Source organism: Bos grunniens, chromosome 3, assembly GCF_055505025.1.
Source record: "Bos grunniens cultivar Pamir isolate PY7600 chromosome 3, Bosgru_T2T1.0, whole genome shotgun sequence".
Taxonomy (NCBI): domain Eukaryota; kingdom Metazoa; phylum Chordata; class Mammalia; order Artiodactyla; family Bovidae; genus Bos; species Bos grunniens.
Window position 1 is genome coordinate 1,035,891 of NC_141167.1, and position 24,787 is coordinate 1,060,677.

The window sequence follows — 24,787 nt, forward strand, 5'->3', positions numbered from 1 at the left end:
CCCCTCGCCCCCCTCCACTTCCCAGCAGCAAGGCCCCCGGGGGCGCCCACCTTGCGTTTCGGCTCCTCCCGGTCGTCCATCCCGGCTCCAGCAGCGTCACTGAGGACGGGGCCCAGGAGGGGGTTGGGGCCCTGCACAGCTGGGCCCTGGGGGCTCAGGCCCGGTGGGCTCCTCTGGGTGGAAGGAGAAGGCTGAGGACTCTCCACGGAAAGGCCTGGAAGTGAACGGGTGATGGGGGGCGATGAGGAAGGGTGGACCTGAGGGGCAGCACCGCCACCAGGCCCTTCTGGGGACTGCGGCGGCAGGCACGGCTCAGTGTGACCCCGCTTCCCCAGGGAGCCTCCAGGGCAGCCTGGCCTGGGGCTCGGGGTCCCGGGAGATCGGCCGCCACGGAGCAGGGAGGGGACTGCAGGTGGGCGAGGAGGACAGGTGTGCTGAGGCCGATTCACTGACCCTACACCAGAAAGCTGGGTCACTCGGAGTTACCCGCACGGTTTCTACATCCCTGAATTGTTCATTAATAAGGCCTTTAATCTGGCGTTCTAGAATTATATCACAAAAGCAGTTTCTTTCCCTTCTTCAAGTACTGTTTGCTCTTGATTACACTGAGGCCAAGTTTTCACCTCGTTCTATTTCATCCAACATTTTGTAATACAAAATTATCTTACCTATTTAAAAAAATCCTCAAAGGTTTATTTATAATGTTTTTCTATGAGAAATTAGTAACTATTAAATGCCAAATTTGACAATTACCTTAAAGCAGAATTTCAGAAAAGATATTTGACTGGAGATTAAGAGCAACTTAAGATATCTTAAAAAGTGCAGTGTGCAGGAGGTGGGTGTAGAGAGCTCCCACACCGCAGCCCCACAGCCCCACAGCCCTGCAGCCCCGCAGCCCGGCCCTCCTCCCAGCGGCCCGGTTTCACATTGACAAGCTCAGAGCCCTGGGGAGCCGGAGCCGGGACCTCACCCAGGGCTTCCCGGGACAGGCTCCCCAGGCCGGATGGTAGAGCTGACCTCTGGGCTGCTCACACCACATCGATTCAGACACGGACAAATGTTCACTGACATCGGAAAACCTACCAGACAACGTAGAACAGAAACAGCTAGAACCGGTTTATTAAAATCTGCTTTCATTACACGTTTAAAATCGGCTAAGCCACCTTAAAATAATGTGACTTCCCCACGTCCCCTCCCGCCACACCAAGCCCACGAGGTCATGTCTGCCCAAACACGGCTGCTTCGACCGGAGAAGAGGCTCGCTCCCCAGACAAGCTGTGAGGATCACATGCCAGAGTCCCTTCTGTCCCTCCTTAGTCTGGAGCAGCATGATGAGACACCGTGACCCACTGAAAATTCAGAAAAGAGCATGCAAGCGGAGGCTCGAGAAGGAGGGGGTGCATGAACGCTGACGGCTGATTCACGTCCTCATTCGGCAGAAACCAACAAGACGCCGTGAAGCAGCCGCTCTTCAATCAAAAGGAAAGAAAATGTGTGCAGTCTGCTCACAAGGTGTGTGCTGGTTCCCCAGGCCTGCGTTCCCGGACTGAGGGCCGGCGCTCACGCTCACTGGTCCTGAGAGCAGGTCCACGGGGCGACCCAGCACCCTCCCGCCCCACACAGCCTCCTCCACGAGGTCACCCCCAGGAAGCTCGTAGTGCAGTTTACCAGAAGGTCTTGCACAAAGGCTTTAAAAGCAGAAGGTGACAGGTGAGGAGCTGGTGGTGGCACTGACGCCTCCTACAAGCAGGCCAGGGTGGGCAGGGGTGGGCTCGGCAGGGGCGCCGACAGGCGGGCAACGCTAGCTCGGGGTGGGCTGCTCGTTTGGAATCCACTGTTTGGCTTCTGGGGGTGGTTAGAGCCACCATCTGGTATTGTCACTGTGGGCACAGCTGCCCTTCTATCTGTGGGCTCCACATCTGAGGGTTCAATCGGCGAGGACTGAATTTATTCAGGGGAAAACGTTCCAGAAAGCCCCGGAAAGCAGCATGTGAATGTACACTGTTACGCCTGTTCAGAGCACTGCCGGCGCAGCGGGGGCCGTGCCCACGGAGAGAGGCTTCCCTGTCCGGGTGCGCCGGGGGCGGGCGCCACGCCGTTTCTCGGAAGGGCCCTTCCTGCGGGGGGCGTGCTCTCTCGGGCCCTGGAGCCAGCCGTGTGACTGCCGGGCGACGGCTGTGCTTGCCATTTTGCAAACACCACCCACGTGTCCTCTAGTGACCAGACTAACGGGCACCGCAACCTGGCGTTGGGCATTTATTCTCACTCAATCTGTCGGCCACAGTGAGACGCTGCAGTCACACCCACATCTGTTTTGTCAACTCAGATGCCAGGAGATGGGGCGGATGCATCTGTGGGGCGCTGCCCTCAGGCACGTGGCAGGAAGCGTGTAACCACCCACACTCGAAGCTCTGGAGCGTGCAGGCCACCGTCCCTGTCGTGGAGTCTCCGTGTGGGGCCGTGGCTCTGCCAGCCACTTCCAGGAGGGCCTGGCATGTGTGAGTACTGCTCTGGACCCGTGTGATGACGTGACAGGCACTGACCGTAGAAAGTCCTGTCCACACAGACGACCTGCATTAGTACACAGGCTAACAGGCAGGCGGGCGGCTCAAGCATTTTTAAGGCGCCAAACGTCGCGTTTTAGGTTCCACAGAGGGTGTGTGGCCCTACCTGGTGTGGTAAAGAACCTCACACGCCTGTTAACACCGACCCGTGTGCAAGGTCGTCTGCTGGCCGGGGCAGCGCAACTGGGTGGCAGGAGTCCTGCTCCAGGACCAACGCTCACACATGGGGTGCGCTCCTGTCCCCTGTGGCCTCAGGGACCTCCAGGTCCTGCAGACGGGCCACGTCTGCAAATGGCGTGTTGTGACAGGGTCCAAAAGCAAATGATTGGAGCGGGCGGACAGCTGCTGTCCACCCAGAGGTCATGGCAGGCTGTGCTCTCCAAGCTGCAGGGCCAAGGCCTGAGTGTCTTCAGAAAAACCACTGAAAATGTAAAACTTTCATGTGAAACAGTCAGCAGGGAGCCGCTCTGGAAGAGAGTTTTCTCTGTGGGCTCTATTTCCAATTGTTCCTAAGAATCCTCTCGCAGTGTCGACGCCGTCTGGAGAAGCGCAGTCGTCTTCCCCCGCGGCCTTGTCCCGACCGCCTGACAGGGTGACAAAAGAGAGACCTCACGTTTAGACGGGAAGCTCGGCTACTTTCATTTCATACCTTTAAATGCTCTCCTTCAAAACCCAGTAATAAAATTATCTGGAAACCTTGTGCCTAATAGTGGAACAAGAGTCGGCTCCGGTTTGGAAAAGTCAAGGTCGAGTCTGAAGGTTAAGATGCTGCAGGGTCCAAGCCGCAGCAGCGCCTCGGTGGCTAGAAGGGCGACCACTCGTCCCGAAGAGCAGGGGAGCGCCCATGTCCCGACGGTCCAGCGAAACGGCCCTGGGCGCTGGCAGAAGCCAGGCCGGGCTCCACGTCTGGCCCAGGGTTTTCTGAGTCACTTTCATACAAAATGCGGCTCATGAAGTAAAAGCTGCTCTGAGGGGTCCAAGCGCCACTCCCCTTCCTCCTGCTCTGAGTCCATCCTTCTCCCGAGGCTGACACCGCAGTCCGCCCACGGCCCGGATACTCAGGGGTGACATCTACGTGCACGGCGTGTCCAGGGGCGTCTCCCCGAGTTTCCTTCTAAGTAAATATGACTCTTTCCTTGTTCAGGGAAGCAAGCACCCCAACCTACAGCTCAGTCCCACTCTGGGCCGGCTGTCCGGCCAACGCCCGCTAGGTGTGGGGTCTTCTCTGTGGGACACTCCTGCCGGCCCAGGCAGCAGGCTCTAATAAATGACACCTTCTGTCTAAAGCTTGAGAAGCTGTGACTTAATGATCCTCTGGACCACTGGAGCACCGGACACAAGGTCCCATACAGTAGGCGGTCTGCAGGGACGTCGTTGGGAGGAAGGTGCGGCCCAAGTGGACGCTCCTGGAGAGTGAGGCCACAGGGCTTTTACGCTCCTGACCACTCACGCTGGGGACCGACCAGGCTAACCCCTGGGGGCGCTGGCACGGAGGCACCAGTCAGGGACAGGGCTGGAGTCACAGGAGGGACCCACGCCCCCGTGACCCACTGTCCTCTCCTCTGAGGACCGTGACTGCCCGCCGCAGGCTCCCGGGGAGTGTGGGCCAACGGGGGCCGGTCCAGGGCTGCCAGGCGCCCCACCACCCCCACCACACTGGGTGCCAGGTGTCCCCAGACCCCGCAGAGGAGGCGCCCCCTCCCCAAGGCCTGCGCTGCCGGGCACTCTCCTCAGCCGGCCCCCGGGAGCAGCTTCCCGGGATGCGGGGGCTGGAGAAGCGCAGAGAGCTCTTGGCGGCCAAGGGGGGCCCAGAATCTGAGCAGCTGCCTCACTTCGGCCCAAGGATTGTATTGGGTGGGGGTGCGTCTAGCTGACTGTGGGGAGGCAATAACGGCCTCATTTTCAGAAGACACCAACAGCATGTGTTCTATGCCCAAGGACCACGTGGTTCCTCCCCACGGTGGGGGCTCGTGCGGGCCCAGAGGGGCAGACCTTAGGCTCCCTGCACCCCCCATTACGTGCTGACCACAGGGCCACAGCAGGCCTGAGCGGGGCTGCTCAGGAAGGCAAGAGGCTCCCCGCTGGCCTCCTGTGGGGAATCGTCCCTCACGGCCACAGTGAGACAGTCCGAGGCCAGCGTGGGGCCGGCTGCCTGCAGTCACAGACGGACAGACATCGGTGGGACCAGAGGCCGCACGGGCTGTCTCAGGGGTGGGCTCGGCACACGAGACGACCTTCAGTGCATGTAAATCAAAAACCACAGGCGAGCAGAGAACAGGAAGCTAAAAGGCACTAAAAGCTGTAGCAAACGCTCCCTTATTTTATTGAGTAAACAAAAGATTTCTGAGTCAGTACATATCTGCAAATGCATAAATGGCAATTTCAGTGGGAAACATACTTTCAAGAACCACAAGCCAGGAAACGTCAACATGTCTTTAAAGAATAAGCAAGTTCAGATTCACAGGAAAACACCAGCCCTTTCCTCCTCACTCCTGGGGACGTGGACGCGTTCATGCAAAAGGCGGCACCAGGGGATGAGGCCGGCAGGCACGAGCTCTGGCCTGGGGTGAGGCTGGCACGGCCTCGCGCGCCTCCACAGCCTTAAGAACAGATGTGAGAATGCCCATGTCGGGCGCCGCCGGGGCTTGGCCGTGTCCCTCCCGTTCTAAGGTGGGTTTGGTGACTCTGTGAACCAGGTGGGCCCTGCAGATGCAGACCTGGTGTCCGCATCACACACCGCTGGGTCACGGCCTGCATGCCCAGAGGATCAACTGCCGCCCACCGGGCGCTCAGCCACCTGCGCGGTCCCGCGCGGTGTTGGGAGACATGTCTGTGCTGGAAACTGCCGCGACTTGGCCAAGATGACCATGGGGACAGCGAAGGGCTTTCACAGCAGTCTGTCCGCACGGCTTTTACTGCTCACACCTCGATCATTACCAACCAGAGCCTTAGAAACACGGGTTACCTGGGAGAAGGGCTGCGGGGATCCTCGTGATACGAGAAGGCACAGGGACGCACGGCACCTGCGTCTGCGCGGCCGGCCTGGCCAGCATGAGAACTGAGGGAAGGGAGCGTCCCCGGAAGCCGAGGCAGGGCCGTGCTCCCGGCAGGAGTGCGCAGGCAAAGCACCGACACGGCAGCAGAGGCTGCCGGACGGTGCCCACACCTGCAGAGACGCCTGGGCAGCTCCTCACAGCACCGCCAACAGGCCCCTGCCCACGGCGCAGACTCGACTTTCAGAAGAAAGCTGGCCTGTAAACACAGCTGTTCCACCAGGTGCAGCCGGAAAGGAGCACAGATCTCAGCCACGTCCTCAGGGTCGGGGACGTGGCCACCTCACCTGTCCACACACACGCCCGGCCGGGCCTCAGGACCGCGTCGGGGGTGGGCTCGGTCAGAACCGGAGCAGCTGTGTCCAGCACGCGCCTGGCCCGAGGGAGGAGCTGGCGTTTGTACAAAAGGTGGAGCCCCCACGGCTCAGCGAGGCCCTGGGCGCCGGGTCTCCACAGGGAGCAGGTGCCCGTCAGCCTTGGCTGCTGCACCTGGTTCTGCCTTCCCTGAATGGATCACAGAGCGCCCCCAAGACAGGCGGAGAGGACACGGCCCCATCTCCATCACAGGCTAACCCACCGCCTCCCCCAGGCAGAGCGGCCCCGGGGTCAGAGTCACGAAGGTGACTCCCCGGGCACCAGGCACCCGGGGTCCTAAGGCTGCGGCACCCCTGCCCCAGGACCTGGGTCTCGGGGGGCTCCCTCAGGGTCTCGCACAGTCAGATCAGACGAAACCACGGCCTAATTAGTCCTGGGCAGCGTCTCAACTTACAAAGCAGCGACAGGCATAAGGCACGTGTCCACTAAAGGCCAACGCGAACCCGAACCAGCACCACCCGAAACGCACGGTTGGGCCGCATGAGAGCAAAGGCTGCGAAGACGGGCTGGTCCCCAGGGCTGGCTGCGGACACACGTCCGTCCCACCTCTGCTGCACAGCCCTCAGCACCGTAACAAGCGCGTCTTATAATTTCTTGGCGTTTAAAACAGAACAGAGAACCGGGGGGATGAAGAATACCCAGCCGTGACCACAAAATCACTTCCTATGCCAAAGCCGACCACCTGAGCCTTCGCCCCCGGAGCGGGCAGGGGTCGCCCCGGAAGGGAGTCCGGGAGCGCTCAGGGCAGGTTCTCATCAATTCGCTCTCCGGGAATCAAATTCTTCACGTTATTCTGCAAGTCAAAAATGACTCTGTCTGCCCTGGCCTGCGCAAAGGGGCTACTGAAGAACAGGCTCACGTCTAGGGGGACCGCGGCCTCGGAGCCCCACGAGTCTGTGTCCGAGCTGCTCGAGTCCTCAGCCGCTGTGGGCGGGTAGCTCAGCTGCTCTAACTGGTCCACGATGTCTGAGAACTGGAAGGCCGAGCTGGCCTCGGAGCGCACGGAGCAGGCGGGGAAGTTGGCCATGGAGCTGCCCCCGGACGGCGGGGCAGAGCCGGGCATGTGTGCGGACAGGCTGCTGGGCAGGGGCGCGTTGCTCAGTGAGCTGGCCTCGGACTGGTTGTTCCGGAGCGAGCTGGTGTCGGACGGGCTCAGTAGGCGCTGCATCAGGCTGGCCTGCGCCTTCACCTCCAGCAGCTCTGAGGTGTCCAAGGGGTGCGCGTCACCGAGGCTGCCCTCCTCAAACTCAAAGTCGCACCCCCCGTCCCCGGGGGCCACCTCCGGGGAAGACCCTTCGGGGCTGGATGGGCCAGAGCCTGGGCTGAGGCCGCCATAGGGGAAGGAGAAAGCCTCCGAGCCCCCGGCAAAGAAGGAGATGTCTGCAGGATCGTCGTCTATGAATTCCTCAGACACCTGCAGCTGGGCGCTTGTCAATGTGAAAACCGGGCCCCCTCCATGGCCCGGTGGGCTGCACAGGTGCCCCCCCCTGGAGGAGGAGCCCCCGGTCAGGGGTCCCTCGCTGTGGTCACCACGCCCCGCAGCCGGGTGCCCCCTGCCCGCGCCCCCTGAATCTGGGCCTGAGGTGGGGCAGCTCCGCCCCTCAGGACTCCGGGGGCCACAGCTCTTTGCGCCCCAACCGAAGCCGGCACCTTGGTGAGGCTGGAGAGCAGGCAGCCGGAGGGGCTGGGCCGTGGCCATGGAGCTCCTCTCTGCAGCTGGGCGCCAGGCGCCGGGCGCGGGGGGCCCCGTCTCGGAGCTGCCGCTGCCGACCTGGAAATCGCGTGAGCCCGGAGGAACTGGAGGGGACGCGGGGGCCGAGCAGAAGGAGGCAGTTGTGGGCGATGGCGTCACAGGAGTCCTCACACCCTCGGAGAATGCGATGCTCTGGGGCAGAATGAGAAGAAAGAAGGAGTGTGAGACGGCAGGTCACGTTGGAGAGTTGCACAGCTGGCCGGGCTCAGACGAGCGCACCACGTGCTCCTTTCACGGCTCCTACAGCAGTGACGTTCTTCTATGAATAACGGAACCGCAGCTCTATGAACGCAGGTGCGGGCCGAAGTTGGCTCAGGACTGCCTGTTTGCGGCCCCTGTGACCCCACTGTTCTCTACGTGCTCGGCACCACGCCACTTCTGTCACTAAAGTCCCGGGCCTCCTTGGCACCCGGGTCACCCTGAAGTCCCCTGGGGCGTCTCTGGACACTGGCGTCCCCTGGGGCTGGGTGGCTGCAGATGGGCTGAGCCACCCCTCAGCTAGCAAGGTGCCCCCGACCCACCAGGGCTGCTGGGGGATGAGATGCGTGGGTGCATCCAAAGGTAAGTTCTTTTAATTTCCAAGATTTAAGAAGGAATTCCTAAATAGAAAACATACTCAGAAGAGTTAAAGAATGCTTTTATTTAAAAACCCAATTAAAAAAAATTTGGGACACAGAAGTGTTACTATATGAGGTACAACTGTAGCTCTGTAAATACTATTAGAGTATAAATGATAAATTTGCAACAAAAATGAACACTGTGCAGCAATAAAAAATTATAAATATCAAACTATACAGCTGCACACAGAATTATGAAATAATATCACATGAAAAGAGCAGGAGCCTACATAAAAACAGGCTCGCATGTGGCACTCAACACGCAGACGTGAAGGCAGGGAGAGACGCCCACGAAGCTGACCGACACACGGCGCCGGCGGCTCCCGGCCCGCGTCTGGCAGCGTGGCCACAGGTCTCCTGTGCGGCGCGTGTGGGGCCTGCGTGTGCCTGGGGTAGCGGCCGTGGTCACGCCACACTTGGTGCACGCATCTGCTCCTTGCCTTTTACCTTTAACGTTATAGCAAAACGTCCACGGCATGAACACAGCTTCACGGAGCACATCGCCCCCCCCCCCCCCCCCCCGCTGGCATTATCATCACTTCTCACTGCTATAAAAGTTGTATTTCTCAGCTGTTTTCCTGACAACAAAAAGCACCATGCCCACTGCGAAAACCAAGTCAAATGAGAAGCACGAGAAGATGAACACTGCCCGGGGCCCGGCTGCCGGGGACAGCGCTCGCAGCTGTGAGGTTCAGTCCCGTGAGGAAGAGGGCTCTCCACCGGCCAGTGTCACTGCTAACGCTTCCTGAGCGTGTCCTGCTCGGGCTCCACTCTTCTGAAACGAGACTCTTAGTGGCTCTTGAGTCACCCGACAGGTAGCCACACCCAGACCAGCCCGGACGGCAGTCGCCGGGGCCTCCAGGATCACAAGCAGCACCGTGACATGTGGCTGCCCACAGAGCTTCCTCTTCACTCAGGACTCCTTTCTGCAAACAGGGTCCCAGGACTGGAATTGCCACGTAAATGATGAGACTAACTTTAGGACTCCTGCTGCAACCACGCCAGGCTATTCCCTAAAGGGGACCGGAGACTATGTCGGCACGTTTACGCAGAAGCACTCACCTGCCGTGGCAAGTCCACCTTGAGGGCGCGGAGAGACATCTGGGTCCTGCTGTGTCTCCTGCGAGCAGAGGACAGGCCGTGAGCCCCACGCCCTGCTTGCATGACCCCACTGCTTTTTTATTTCATCTTCAGTGCATTTTGATAAGAATCCCATCATCAGAGGAGCTCCTGGAGCACAGAGCATCAGGGTGCCGACCCCGTTTCGTAAGGAAGGACTCACATAAAAACGTGGCCAAGGGTTTTTGTAACATGCCTGGAGGCATCTAACTAGAAACGGCAGGATGACAGAAAACAAGACGGCAAACAAAAATACACGCCAGAAGAGGTGGCATTAAGGAAGAGTTTCACTCACAGAAACAGTTTCAGATCCAAAGTTTAATACTAGGAAACCCATGCTCTGTAGAACACCGTGTCTAAGTGGAGCGAGGCAAACTGGGAGCAAGAAGTGGCATCTGCATCTGAACAACTCAGATGAGAGTAAAACGCAGACCTTCACCATTAAGTGAGACAGAAGACATTTACATAGCCGCAGTGCCTTTTATTCAGGCCAAGGCTGAGACACTTCAAATGCTGATTTAAATGCCCACACTCTGCATCATGAAGGTGAGAGAATTTACCTTTCATACGGAACCCTCTTCATCCCACCGTCTTTGACATAATCAGCAAGTTGTTTCTGAGTTCTCCCACTGCGAATAAAATTCAGATTTTACAGGAAAGAATAAACGGTAATACACAGCACGAATTTTTCACGAAGCAAAGGAAAAGTAAGACTTGCCCAGCCTCTGTCTTAAGTTTACACATGCATTTAAAAAGTATGCTTTGCATTAATAAGCATAACCAATGTTCCAAACCGTCGTTAGCAGGCCTCTTTCCCCACTGCTCTATTTGCTGAGCTTCTCCAGTGGTTCTGTGGCTGCAGCCTGAACCACCCTCACCCTGACTGGACGTTTGGGTTCTCAGCGCCACAAGGCCAAGAGCTGCCCGGTGCGGCCACTCACCTGTATCTGAAGGACGAGCCTCTGCTGAAGAGGACAGCTTTAGCTTTCGGCTTCGGCTGATCTAAGAGTCTGAAGAAGGTGTGATGCTCCACACAGATCTTCCAGAAGTTCTTACATTCATCTCTGCTACCCAACACGAACTCCAGGGTGTCCTGGTAGGGCCCCTACGAGTGAAAAGGCAAGGGCTTGAGTGGCCACAGCAGGAAGAAAATTTAGGAAGGCCGCAGGCTACTCCGAAGTTAAAACCAGGGAGCTTTTCTTTCTGAAAGTTGTATATAAACTTCTGGTTCCATTTATAGTTGAGAGGAGAAAAATACAGTGGTATATTTCTTTTGTAGAAATATCAGAGAAGTGCAGTCATCTACATCACAAGGGCTAACATTTTCAAGTTTCTCTTTGAAACCTTTTCCCACGTTAGAGGGAGCCAAGGCGTCTTTTTGTGCTGCTGACACGCTCACCTGTCCTCGCCCACTCACTTCCCTGTGGGTTTTCTGAGGGCGTCTGGATGAGCAGGACACAGAGGTTTCCAGGCTCACAGACATCACCATGAAGAAGCTCCTGCCGCCTCTCAGGGTTACTGCTTAGGATAGATTCCTAGGAATGTCACACTGAACTCAAAAACAATGCACACTTTTGGACGTTGTGATGTTCATCACCAGATTACCTTCCAGAAGAGTATAATATCAACACTTGAACTCCTCTGTTTAACCCTAAAAATCTTAAGTGCTTAGGAATCGACATAAAACATAACCTCGCCAGGTGCAGAAACAGACACAGTTCAGGATTTGCACTGATTCTCTTACTTCCCTGTCTCTGTGGAATAACTGCCAAAAACGTTTAACTTGTAGAGGAAAAAAACTAGCCTTTTACTTGCATTTTATATGTGTTCTTGGCATTCTTTACACTTCTCTTTCATTCTTAGAAGAAATATTTGAATAACAAACAATTAAGCCATCTGTCCACACTTTCCGCACAAAATAAACAACTTGCAGGTCGGGTGACCCTGGCTGGACAAAGGCCCTGCTAATCCAGCGCCTCTGAGCAGCTTAGGGGCGGCCCCTCCCGGGACTGGCCCTGGCTCCCGGCTCGGCGGCGTGAGGCTGATCTGCGGCCCCCAGGCCCCCTCCCACGGCAGCTGGCTGATCCGTCTCCCAGCTCCCTGGCACAGTGGACGAGTAACACCGTGAACATCTTAGAATCGTCTCAAGTATTGGATTTTTCCTCCCATCAGACTGTACAGACATTTATGTTTGTCCCTTTTTACTAATTTCAGTAAATTTATATTTAATTATTAACTTATGGACTCACAAAAGAAAGGAACATTTATTTTCTGAAAGTCAAGGCTTCCTCAGAACCATAGAAGGGTCAATTTCTGAGTCAAAGACACAGAATACTGGCAACACCCTCTGTTCCTGCTGGACAGAAGCCCCAGCACTGATTGGTTGCGGGGCTCCGGACCACAGCTAAACACTCTGTGCTTCAGCTTTGTCACCCAAAAGAGCGGCTGCAGTGAAGCTACGGTCCTCAGCAGCCCGGGAGCCCGTCAGCCGTGGACGCTCTCAGGCCACTCGGCCACCCCGGGCCGCCAGCACACCCTGAGGCGGGCCCCCTGGGCAGGTCCCCCCAGAGCCCATCCCCAGCCAGCCATCCCGCTCTTACATTCTTTTTTTTTTTTTGGTGTTTTTGTTTCTTTTTTTTTATTTTATTTTATTTTATTTTTAAACTTTACATAATTGTATTACCGCTCTTACATTGTTGTGTGCATTGTGCTGAAACGATATACCAGTAATTAACAACTGAGCAGAGGGCACGCCCCTAACTTCGGGAGCTCTCGTGATAACACTCACATGGACCTCCGGGTGGAGTTTGATGAGGAACCTTTTCCTCTTGAAGCTGAGCTTTCGGAGCCTGGACCAGTTGAAAGTGTTGATTCTGGTGCTGCTCTAAAATCCAAGAGACAGACGCTGAGTAACGACACACGTGTAATCCAGACACGCACACACGCTTTCTCATGAAACAGAGGTTTGAGTTACAGCCTTGCTAGAAAGTGCAGCGTTATACTCAGAAGCAAATTATATTTAGAACTCATTATACAGATGTTACATTCAGAACGACTCAATTAAAATGTCAATACTAAACATACTAATCTGTTTTAGGAAGAGCACTTTGCTGCTCTGATACAGCTTTGATACAAACTTTTTTTTTTGTCAGTGTTAACAGTGAACATTTGGCAGCCACCCCAGCAAGGACAGCGCTTGGGAGGGGCTTGAGGGTGGCTGGGCAGGGATGGAGCAGAGCTGTTTCTCAGCGAAGGAAAGAGAGGAGGATAGAGCGATCCCAGTGGTGCTGGACGGCGGAGCCAGGGCTGAACTCTGGACTCCCCAGACAGAGCGAGCGCTGGGGCCCGGACCGGCTTCTAAACACTCTTCACCTCGAAGACTGGGACTGGCTGCTCTCCCAGGGTGGGGCAGGCAGGGAACAAAGGGACCGGACCCTGTTATTGTGTGAGAAAGTAAGTAAGTGCTCAGAGGTGCCGAGAGGCACAGAGCACCTGAGAGGCGATTTAAAGATCTAAAGAAACTATGGCAGCAGACCAAACCTCAGATCACAGCCCGAATTACAGCTCAGTGACGGTAAGAGCAGGAGACAAGCCGGGTGTCCACAGAGAGGGAGTGAAACAGGTGAGAAAGCCCCTCCAGCAGCCTGAATAACGGAGTTTAAAGAGCGGCCTTTTGGCCACCCTGAGGGAAATTCAGTCTTAAAGTATCTCTCCACAAATACTAATTACAGAGGACAAAAGTCTCCTTGCGGGCTTCCCTGGTGGTGGAGTGGGTAAGAACCCCCCTGCCAGCGCAGGGCCGTGGGTTCCACCCCTGGTGTGGGAGGGTCGCATATGCCCCCGGGTAACTAAGCGCGCACCAGCACTCCCGAGCCTGGGCACAGTGGAGAGGAGCCCTGCTCACCACAGCCAGAGAAGCGCAGCGACAGAGACCCCGCGCAGCCAGCAAGCAAAGACACCGCTTGTGAAAAGTCAGAGGCCTGTCAGTGCCTTCCGAGCAGGTGCCGGATGCCGCACCCCGGCAGGGACAGATGGCTCCGCAGGGCTGCGCCGGGCACAGCCTCGCGCCCGTGACTTGCTGCCCAGGCAGCTTAGTCTCAGCAGCAGCCGGGCCGGGCAGGCCCATGTCACAAATGACCGGCCCAGAGCTTCCGGGGCACCGTGGCCGTGAGGACAAGGAGAGAAGTGAGACACTTCCCGCTGAGGATCCTGGGCAGACCCTGGCCGGGCAGAGCAGCTCAGCTTGGGTGGGAGCATCTGAAATCATGAGGTGGGCGCGCCTGGGGAACCCGGGTAGGGGTCCCCGGTGAAGGGGCTCACGGCACGCTCTTGTACTTCTCTGAACTTGAAAACTTTTCAGAATAAAAACTCTGAATGTATGGAAACACTCTCTGGCATTTTCTTTTCTGTCCTTGGTCTTCATGACCATTTACTCTTTTCCACAAACTCAGGATGGGGGAACAGCAAGATGAAGAATGCTTTCCATTCAAGATACTAAAGCCAAGCCCAGCACTTTAGCCGTAAGGAGGAAGGGGGCTTGGAAACACGCACAGCACGGACATGCTCTGAAACGAGGGGAAGCAGAGATGCCGCGGCCGGTCCCGGGGAGGGGCAGAGGAGGGGTGTTCGCGGACAGAGGCGTAGGGTCAGCGAAGCTGGGCAGGGCGGGCCCAGGGCCCGGGAGGGCGGCGTTGATGTTTTCTGGAATCGGGGCACCAGCTGCACGATTCTGCGAGTATATTAATACTGAAAACGCTGACTTATACTTCTGAAGGGTGGACTTCACGTTCTGTGAATTCCGTCTCAATTCTTTGCATTCCTGAGTTAAGAGATGTCCCTGAGATCCCGACTCAAACGTCAGCCCCCACCTCCCCGTGCGGCCGACACACCGTCACTCCACCTGCGGCTCAGAATGAGGCACTGGAGGCTTCTCAACTCCATCCTCAAAACCAGCAAACCTTAAAACATCAACAGAAGAAAAGGCCGCACCTCAGCTCCTGGCCCTGGACGCAGGGGCTCAAGGGAGTTGGGAAGAGGGCCTGTCCGACAACGACTGTGTGTCCACACAGCTGGCTCAGGCTGCTGTCTGCCTGGACTGCACCCCACGGGCCCCCCAAATCTGACCTGTGCTGTTGATCATGTGAGTGCTGCTTGCAAACTGGGCAGGGGTGGATCGCAACTGTATTTTCCTCCTTTATCTGTAATTCTCCCAGAGTTACTAACTGCCTCTTTCCATCATTTTCTATGCACCCATCACTGGTTCAGCTCAAAACTTCCCTGCAGACCCTTAAAACTCTCCAGTGTGATCTCACCATGACATCACTGACTGGCTTTCTTTTTTGGTTGTGCCACAGGGCTTGCAGGATCTCAGTTCCCCAACCAGGGAATGAACCTGGGACCCAGGGGTCGAACAGGAGACGTGGGTTCAATCCCTGGAAGGGAAGATCCCCTGGAGGAGCAAATGCCAACCCACTCCAGTATTTTTGCCTGGAAAATCCCATGGACAGAGGAGCCTGGCGGGCTACAGTCCATGCGGACACAAAGAGTTGGACACAACTGAGCGTGCGCGCGCACACACACACACACACACACCCACAGCAGCAAAGGCCTGAGTCCTAACCACTGGAGCCCCAGGGGACTCTCCGGTCAGGTCTGTTTCTTTCCTGGCAGTCTTCCCTGGAGCCCCTATGTCCTTCTGCTAACACAGGTTCTTCACATCCAAGCACGGCCACCCCCCAACACTTCCCAACACACTGCCCTGTGTTCTCGGCTCCCACCTTGGTCCTCTCCCGCACCTTCGGCCTTCAGAAGGCTGCGCGGGGACTGAGTTTTCTGAAAAGCAGCATGTCTGAAATGCTTTTACTTTCTTACGCGTAGCAATCTGGCTGCACAGACATGGAACTCTGGGCTGGAAATGACTTCTTTTCACATTTAGAACCTCCATCCCCCAGTGTCCAGCGCATTTCATGCCTCCGCGCCTCTCCCCAGGAAGCCCTCTGATCTTTTGTGTTCTGACGTCTCAGAAGGACAAGTCCTGACGGATCTCCATTCACTAGGAATAAAGCCTGTGGGCACCTTCCATCTGGAAACCGGTGCCTGGAGGATTGGACGTTTCTCCTCCTGTAACGTCTGTAGCAATTCCTCCGCTGCCATTTGGGTCCAGGCTCTAGAATCCTGGGATGCTGGGCCACCTGGGCGCTGCTGGAGTTCCCTCTGCTTCTCTCCCATCTCTCACCCTTGTCTCTCTCTCTCTTCTTTGCGGAGCTCTCAGCCACGTCTCCCAGGCCTGCTGCCGCCAGCCTGCGCCTCTCTGGGTCCCTGTGTCCCTGTGCCTGCCCGGCTTTTGCTTCAAGGTGTGGGCTTTTCTCCTACTTCTGAGGCTTCTTCGAGAAGGTCTTACATACACACTGGAGGTTGGTGGCAACCCTGCTCTGAGCAAGTCTATGGGCACCGTTTTCCCAACAGCGTTCACTCACTTCTCTGTACCACATTTTGGGAATTCTCACAATATTTCAGACCTCTTCATTATTATATTTGCTAAGGTATTTGTCATCAGTGATCTTTGACATTACTACTGCAAAGGGACTATGACTCTCTGAAGGCTCAGATAATGGTTAACACTTTTAGCAATAATGTACTTTTAAATTAAAAAAAGAAAGAACATGCAATACAGTAATATACTAACAAGGCACCAACATGAGTCCAGATTTAGCATTCCCCTCTCCCCTCTTCGTCTCCTTGGTGGCTCAGATGGTAAAGCCTCTGCCTACAGTGCGGGAGACCCAGGTTCAATCCCTGGGTCGGGAAGATCTCCTGGAGAAGGAAATGGCAACCCACTCCGGTATTCTTGCCTGGAGAATCCCATGGATGGAGGAACCTGGTGGGCTATGGTCCATGGGGTCACAAAGAGTCGGACATGACTGAGCGACTTCACTTTCACTTTCTTTCTCCCCTCTTCTGAAAGCCTGCTGACTCTAGTCACCATCTGAGGGGTGGCCAATGCCAGCTTTTCCGCAGGGAATAAATTGTGTCTTGTGATTTCCTCTCTTTTCCCCACAGGAGGCAGCAAGTCACACACACAGCTCTGAGTACTCTCTCCGTGTAGCAGCACATCTCAAAGACCGTCTCGTTTATTAGGACAGCGTCTGCATCCTCTGCAGAGGTGGCCAGTCACCCCGTAACATGAGTGCAGCACCGTTTGCATAACCAGCCTTCTAACAGTTAATTACCAATATTTTACTATGACAAACCAGGCCAGAATCAAAACTCACAAGAGAGAGTTTACGCTCATGCTGAAGCTGTGCCCTGTTCCTTGGGGATGAGGGATGGGGTAAAGAGGCTCTCCTGCTTTTGCACCTCCTCCAGCCCCGAGTTTCTGCTTTTCTGAGTCTCTTCTTCCCACAAGTTTGGCACCTGCCCTGCAAATACCATCTTCCTCGGAAAGAAGGCTTTCCTCAAGTTCCTGGTTCTCCCTGTCACCATCTAAGTTGAGCAGGAGGCCCCAGGTGTGCCTGAGTCAGGGACCATCTGGTAAACCCTGGCCAGGCACCGATGGGACACTAGTCTACGGGCACTGGACAAGGCCCAGCGTCTCTCCAAGGACGCTTATCAGTTGAAAGAGAAAGACCAATAATGATGCAGGGGAAGAGCCGGAAAGCGCGGGGTCAGCTTTCGCATCGCCAGGGAGGACAGGCGGTGCCCCAGGTCATCCCCGAGGGGCACGTGTCCCCAGCATGCGGCCCAGCTGGGCACCGTCCCGACTCTAGCCAGAGGAGAACGGCCCCCAGATTGGTCCAGTGTTCCTGATCGCAGGCGGCTGCAGCATGACAGCTGAATGTTATGGCTGCTTCTAGACTGGATCCTGGCCTGCAGGAAAACAAGAGCTGCATGGACACGACTGGCTAGGTGACATTGGGGACAGGCCCGTAGAGTCAAGAATCAGGGGCCTCAGTGACAGCTGCACAGCAGTCCCAACAGGGTGTGGCCTCTTCCCGGGGAGCACACAGACGCTCTCGGGGAAAGGGCCCTGCGAGGGCAGTGCACCTTCAAGGCTTCGGAGAAACGTGCGTGTGTGTCTGTGTATACATATGTGGCCTGTGTGTGTACGTGTGTGTCTCTGTGTATATATGTGTCTCTCTGTGTATATGTGTACACACGTCTCTCTGTGTGTGTGTCTGTGTCTATACATGTGTCTGTGTACATGTGTGTACACATCCTCTGTGTGTATATGTGTGTGTCTCTGTGTATACATGTGTCTCTGTGTATATATGTGTGCACACGTCTCTCTGTGTGTGTCTCTCTGTGTGTATGTGTGTGTCTCTGTGTATACACGTGTCTCTCTGTGTATATGTGTGCACACGTCTCTGTGTGTGTATATGCGTGTGTCTGTGTTTATATATGTGTCTGTGCGTGTACAGCTTCCCAGGTAGTGTTAGTGGTAAAGAACCTGCCTGCCAATGCAGAAGACCTAAGAGATGTGGGCTTTAGTCCTGGGTTGGGAAGACCCCCTGGAGGAGGGCAGGGCAACCCACTCCAGCATTCTTACCTGGAGAATCCAATGGACAGAGGAGCCTGGTGGGCTACCGTCCATGGGGTTGTGAGGAGTCAGACATGACGGCAGTGACTTAGCACACGTGCACATACGTATATGTGCACGTGTGTGTGCATCTGTGTGTGGCATGTGTCTCTGTGTGTATACGTCTCTCTTGTGTGTCTGTGTATATATGTGGTCTGTCCAGTGTGTCATTGTGCATGTGTCTCTGTGTGTGTGTGTGTGTTTCTGTGCATAGGTATCCCTGTACACGTGTGTGTCTCTGTGTATGTGTGGACTGTGTGTATACCTGTGTGTATATGTGTATCAGTATGTATGTGTGTTTATGTGTATCAGTATGTACGTGTGTATATGTGGTTTGTATGTCTGTGTGTTTATGTGTCTGTCTGTGTATCTGTAGATATGTCTGTGCATCTATGTATCTCTTTGTTTGTGTGACGGGCGGGCATGGTGGAGAGGTCTGACAGAATGTGGTCCACTGGAGAAGGGAATGGCAAACCACTTCAGTATTCTTGCCTTGAGAACCCCACGAACAGTATGAAAAGGCAAAATGATAGGATACTGAAAGAGGAACTCCACAGGTCAGTAGGTGTCCAATATGCTACTGGACATCAGTGGAGAAATAACTCCAGAATGAGATGGCTGGATGGCATCACTGACTCGATGGATGTGTGTCTGGGTGAACTCAGGGAGTTGGTGATGGACAGGGAGGCCTGGCATGCTGCAGTTCATGGGGTCGCAAAGAGTCGGACACGACTGAGCGACTGAACTGAACTGATGTATGTATATGTGTCTCTGTGTGTGTATGTGTGTGTGTGTATATGTGGTCTATGTGTATGTGTGTCTGTGTGTGTGAATGTGTGTGTGTGTATATGTGGTCTCTGTGTATATGTGTCTCTCTGTGTGTGTGTGTGTATATGTGGTCTCTGTGTATATGTGTCTCTGTGTGTATGTGTGTGTGTGTGTATATGTGTGTGTGTGGATGTGTGTGTGTATATGTGGTCTATGTGTATGTGTGTCTCTGTGTGTGTATATATGTGGTCTCTGTGTATATGTGTCTCTGTGTGTGTGTGTGTGTGTGTATATGTGGTCTCTGTGTATATGTGTCTCTCTGTGTGTGTATGTGTATATGTGGTCTCTGTGTATATGTGTCTCTGTGTGTGGATGTGTATATGTGGTCTATGTGTATATGTGTCTCTGTGTGTATGTGTGTGTGCATATATGTGGTCTCTGTGTATATGTGTCTCTGTGTGTGTGTGTGTGTGTATATGTGTCTCTGTGTGTGGATGTGTGTGTGTATATGTGGTCTATGTGTATGTGTGTCTCTGTGTGTGTGTGTGTGTATGTGGTCTCTGTGTATATGTGTCTCTGTGTGTGTGTGTGTGTATATGTGGTCTCTGTGTGTGTATGTGTATATGTGGTCTCTGTGTATATGTGTCTCTGTGTGTGGATGTGTGTGTGTGTGTGTATATGTGGTCTATGTGTATGTGTGTGTGTGTGTGTATGTGGTCTCTGTGTATATGTGTCTCTGTGTGTGTATATGTGTATGTGTATATGTGGTCTATGTGTATATGTGTCTCTGTGTGTGGATGTGTGTGTGTGTGTATATGTGGTCTCTGTGTATATATGTCTCTCTCTGTGTGTATGTGTGTGTGTGTATATGTGGTCTCTGTGTGTGGATGTGTGTGTGTGTGTATATGTGGTCTATGTGTATGTGTGTCTCTGTGTGTGTATGTATATGTGGTTTCTGTGTATATGTGTCTCTGTGTGTGTATGTGTGTGTGTGTATATGTGGTCTCTGTGTATATGGGTCTCTGTGTGTGCGTGTATATGTGGTCTATGTGTATATGTGTCTCTGTGTGTGTATATGTGTGTGTGTATATGTGGTCTCTGTGTATATGTGTCTCTGTGTGTGGATGTGGTCTGTGTGTATATTTATGTGTCAGTGTGTGTATGTGTGTTCTGTATGTTTGTGTCTGTGTGCTGCTATTTGCACATGTGATCTGTGTGTGTGTGTGTGTGGAGGGGCAGGGAGTGAGAACACAGGCCGGGGGGAACCCGTGTGACGAGCACGTGGGACTCTGCGTGCTCTTCTGATTCTCAGTGCTTTCAGATCATCTGCGATGAGTCTTTGAAGAGGCTGGCCGGCAGCTCCCAGGGCTGGAGTGGGGACCCCGGGGTCAGAGGCCCACTCGCAGGCACTGCCCTCCACCTCCAAGGGGAGGCCCTCTCCCGGGGGTGGCTAACTAACTGTCCTGCCTGGCCTGCCGGTCTCGGCCCCGCCCCTGCGCCCATCCCACTCGCCTTCCGAGCTCCCAATTCCGCTGACAGCCCTTGCTCTCTGTGGTCTCCTTTCCATTCTTGGTTCTTACTGATGTCAAGTTTAAAAAATTCCTTCACTGTTATTCCAGGGGGGATTCTGAGGGAGTGGAAATGGATTCAATCTGCCGCCTTTAACCCGAAGTCTCTAATCCTTTGCTTTTGCAATTTCTTCTGGTCATAGATGACCTGTCCTTTTCTGGAAGAGTAACAGCCTCAATTTAGGGCTGCGCTTGCTCTGTGTGCCGGGCAGGAGCCGCCGGCAGAGGGCGCGCGAGTGGGGCCTGGGCACGGCAGGGCCTGGGCACTCCGGAGGAGGCCACACACCGACGCTGTAAGTGCAAGCCTGGCATTCTTTCTGACAGGAAACTGAAATCTGATGCCTGATTTTAAAAGAGAAAGGAAGAGAAGGCGAAACTAAGTGTTCTTGGTTGGGGAGGCCGGGCTCAGACCGGCTGTGTTGGGGGCTGCGTGAAGCCCACTACGGAGAGAGGGGAGGGAGGTGCTGAGGTCCCGGGCAGGGCCCACGGGCCCTGGAGCCCGGGCGGGCGTCCGCAGCTGCTTCCGGGCGCTTCACACCAGCCGGCCCAGCATGCAGACACATCACCAGAAACACAGCTCGGGGCCCTTCATGTGTCTCCTCCCCTGCTCACATCCAGTGGGTGCAGACGGCCCCAGGACCACGGGCAACGCCCCAGAGGCTCTCCAGGTGGCTCGGGCTCCTGCAGTCAGTGGGACTGTGGCTCGTGGCGGAGACCCCACGGGCAGCAGCCCCCAATCCCCGGGGGAGACGCCGCCCTGCAGGGTGCTCTGAGCCCCTGGGTGAGGTTCCGGGGGACGACCTTCCAAACAGCATTAGAAGGAAGAGTGGGCTCCGGGACAGAGTCCAGGACTAGGAAATGGCCTCTCTAAGGGGGACAGGCTGGACCGCACAGTCCAAACGTCTGCCTCCCCGTCTGAGGCGACTCAGCGACAGACTTCCCAGCGCAGTGAGGAGGGCACCCTGCACACCTACCTGGAACACCAGGACCCCCGTGTGGGAAACGGCCAGCTTGATCTTGGCCCCCTCCCGGTCAGAAGCTGAGTGAAACCTGATGCCGTACATGTCCAGCTTCCGGGCAATTTCCAGCACCTGGAAGTCTGACTCAGCAGGCGTCTGGCCCCTGCAATGAAAGACAGCAAGTTCACAGCGCTCCTGAGAGCAGAAACTCGGACAGAGAGACCGGGAAACCAGAATGGACACGCAAGCAGCTCAGGGGCTCCGGTCTCCCGGGGGCCGGCCCCTCCCCACAGATATTTACCCACAACAAAGGACACGGCACACAGGCCACAGCAACTGTCCCCTTCCTTCCGGCCTGTACTCCCCAGAGGGGCGGATATGTTCTTTGCACTCCTGAGATGCTCAGCCTTATAATTTTATCTTAATACAGACAAAATGACGTGCAAACATTACAGGCAGAGACGAATACTAAAGACGGGACACACCACGTATTTAATGGTATTTAATGGTATCTCTGACTCGAGATGGACGGCATCACTGACTCGATGGATGTGAGTCTGAGTGAACTCTAGGAGTTGGTGATGGACAGGGAGGCCTGGTGTGCTGCAATTCATGGGGTCGCAAAGAGTCGGACACGACTGAGTGACTGATCTGAACTGAACTGAATGGTATCTAATGGACTTCCCTGGTGGCTCAGACGGTTAACTATTGCCTGGAAAATCCCATGGACAGAGGAGCCTGGTAGGCTACAGTCCATGGGGTCGGAAAGAGTCAGACACGACTGAGCGACTTCACTTTCATTAAACCCACTTCAAAACTTTAAAAGGTACAATGCTAACCATTAGAATATACCTTTATAAAAATTAAATTATGCAAATGAACAAAAATAGAATCACCAAAACAACTGGTGTTATCCTCGCCTGGCACACGGTCCGCAGACAGCGAGCAGCTCCAGGGCAGGGCGCTCAGGACAGCCCAAAGCCTCCACGAGCAACTTCCATCAACAGCTCTTTTTCTTCTTGCTTCTGAAAGCCTCAGTTTTTGCATCTTTTAGGAATAACACAACTGCTTGGCTTACGCCATTCTTGGAATTTCCATTCTTTGATGAAAATGTCCATCCTTTGAAGCTGACTAGACGTTTGTCAACTGACACTCTAATAAGCCATCAGCAAGGCGATGACCCTGCTGCATGCACATGTCTCCTTCACATGCTCATCTCCCGACGGACACTGTGTTCTGGCCATCGTAAGGAACGCAGCTGTGAGCACAGGGGTGCGTGCATCTTTTCTCGTCAGGGTTTCTGTTCTCTTTCCATAAACACCCAGGAGTGGGATTTTTTATTTAATTTTAGATTTTTAATTGGAGTTGATTCACAGTGTGGTGCTAGTTTTTGGTGTAGAGCACAGTGGATCTGATACATACACACATCTACTCTTTTCTAGATTCTTCTCCCATGTAGGCCATCACAGGAACCTCCACTTTGTTTTCCACAGCCGCTGCACCGATGTACGTTCCCACAACAACGCACAAGGGCCCCCTCCTCTCCGCATCCTCACCAACACTCATCTCCTGTCTTTTTAAAAAAGGACACACAGCTGAGGTACAATATTATATAAGCTATAGGTGTGAAACAGGATTCATAAATTTCAAAGGTTACATACTCCATTTATAGTTGTTATAAATACCAGCTATATATTTAGAAATCAGTGAACTAAAATGAACCAGAATGGGTGAATTTAATTCAGATGACCATTATATCTACTACAGTGGGCAAGAACCCTTCAGAAGAAATGGAGTAGCCCTCATAGTCAACAAGAGTCCGAAATGCAGTATTTGGGTACGATCTCAAAAGTGACAGAATGATCTCTGTTTGTTTCCAAGGTAAACATTCAATATCACAGTAATCCACGTCTATGCCCCAACCACTAATGCCCAAGAAGCTGAAATTGAACGGTCCTATAAAGACCTACAAGACCTTCTAGAACTAACACCAAAAAATCATGTCCTTTTCATCATAGGGGACTGGAATGCAAAAGTGGGAAGTCAAGAGATACCTGGAGTAACAGGCAAATTTGGCCTTGGAATACAGAATGAAGCAGGGCAAAGGCTAACGGTTTTGCCAAGAGAATGCATTGGTCATAGCAAATACCCTCTTCCAACAACACAAAAGACGACTCTACACATGGATATCACCAGATGGCCAATACTGAAATCAGATTGATTATATTCTTTGCAGCCAAAGATGGAGAAGTTCTATACAGTCAGCAAAAACAAGACCAGGAGCTGACTGTGACTCAGATCATGAACTCCTTATTGCCAAATTCAGACTTAAATTGAAGAAAGCAGGGAAAACCACTAGGCCATTCAGGTATGACCTAGATCAAATCCCTTACAATTATACAGTGAAAGTGACAAATAGATTCAAGGGACTAGATCTGATAGACAGAGTGCCTGATGAACTATGGACAGAGGTTCATGACATTGTACAGGAGACAGGGATCAAGACCATCCCCAAGAAAAAGAAATGCAGAAAAGCAAAATGGCTGTCTGAGGAGGCCTTACAAATAGCTTTGAAAAAAAGAGAAGTGAAAAGCAAAGGAGAAAAGGAAAGATATACCCATTTGAATGCAGAGTTCCAAAGAATAGCAAGGAGAGGTAAGAAAGCCTTCCTCAGTGATCAGTGCAAAGAAATAGAGGAAAATAATAGAATGGGAAAGACTAGAGATTCTTCCGGAGAAGGCAATGGCAACCCACTCCAGTGCTCTTGCCTGGAGAATCCCAGGGACAGAGGAGCCTGTTGGGCTGCCGTCTGTGGGGTTGCACAGAGTCAGACACGACTGACGCGACTTAGCAGCAGCATAGCAGCAGAGATTCTTCAAGAAAGTTAGAGATACCAAGGGAACATTTCATGCAAAGATGGGCTCAATAAAGGACAGAAATGGTATGCACCTAACAGAAGCAGAAGATAGTAAGAAGAGGTGACAAGAATACAAAGAACTATATAAAACAGATCTTCATGACCCAGATAGCCATGATGGTATGATCACTCACCTAGAGCTAGACATCCTCAGTGCAAAATCAAGTGGGCCTTAGGAAGTATCACTATGAACAAAGCTAGTGGAGGTGATGGAATTCCAGCTGAGGTTTTTCAAATCCTAAAAGATGATGTTGTGAAAGTACTGAACTCAATATGCTAGCAAATTTGGAAAACTCAGCAGTGGCCACAGGACTGAAAAAGGTCCGTTTTCATTCCAATCCCAAAGAAGGGCAATGCCAAAGAATGCTCAAACTACTGCACAATTGCACTCATTTCACACGCTAGTAAAGTAACGCTCAGAGTTCTCCATGCCAGGCTGCAAACGTGAACCAAGAACTTCCAGATGAGTCAAGCTGGATTTAGAAAAGGCAGAGGAACCAGAGATCAAATTGCCAACAT

The 24,787-nt window shown here is 53.8% G+C and overlaps 2 protein-coding genes across 17 annotated transcripts in view; both read right to left on the bottom strand.

The window, feature by feature from the left end:
• Positions 1 to 24,787, bottom strand: part of FARP2 (FERM, ARH/RhoGEF and pleckstrin domain protein 2) — a 98,437-nt gene that overhangs the window by 19,621 nt on the left and 54,029 nt on the right. For 15 of the 16 annotated variants that reach the window (XR_015154388.1, XR_015154384.1, XR_015154387.1 and 12 more), the window contains 7 exons: positions 21,367 to 21,514; positions 12,270 to 12,365; positions 10,423 to 10,586; positions 10,042 to 10,110; positions 9,425 to 9,482; positions 7,643 to 7,877; positions 51 to 214 (listed from right to left, as the gene is read on the bottom strand). Coding sequence is in view for 11 of the 16 variants with exons in the window: in XM_086374347.1 (XP_086230473.1) it covers positions 51 to 214; positions 7,643 to 7,877; positions 9,425 to 9,482; positions 10,042 to 10,110; positions 10,423 to 10,586; positions 12,270 to 12,365; positions 21,367 to 21,514 (934 nt within the window). In the remaining 5 variants the exon portion in view is untranslated. Of the gene's footprint in view, positions 1 to 50; positions 215 to 4,864; positions 7,193 to 7,642; positions 7,878 to 9,424; positions 9,483 to 10,041; positions 10,111 to 10,422; positions 10,587 to 12,269; positions 12,366 to 21,366; positions 21,515 to 24,787 lie in introns of those variants that run through there. The other variant, XM_086374396.1, reaches the window with a different exon arrangement.
• Positions 18,628 to 20,146, bottom strand: LOC147374778 (uncharacterized; the record flags this gene model as incomplete). The annotated part of the gene is given in 1 exon segment (XM_086394125.1): positions 18,628 to 20,146. A coding segment is annotated over 1 exon segment (1,386 nt), but the record flags the coding sequence as incomplete, so codon positions are not given.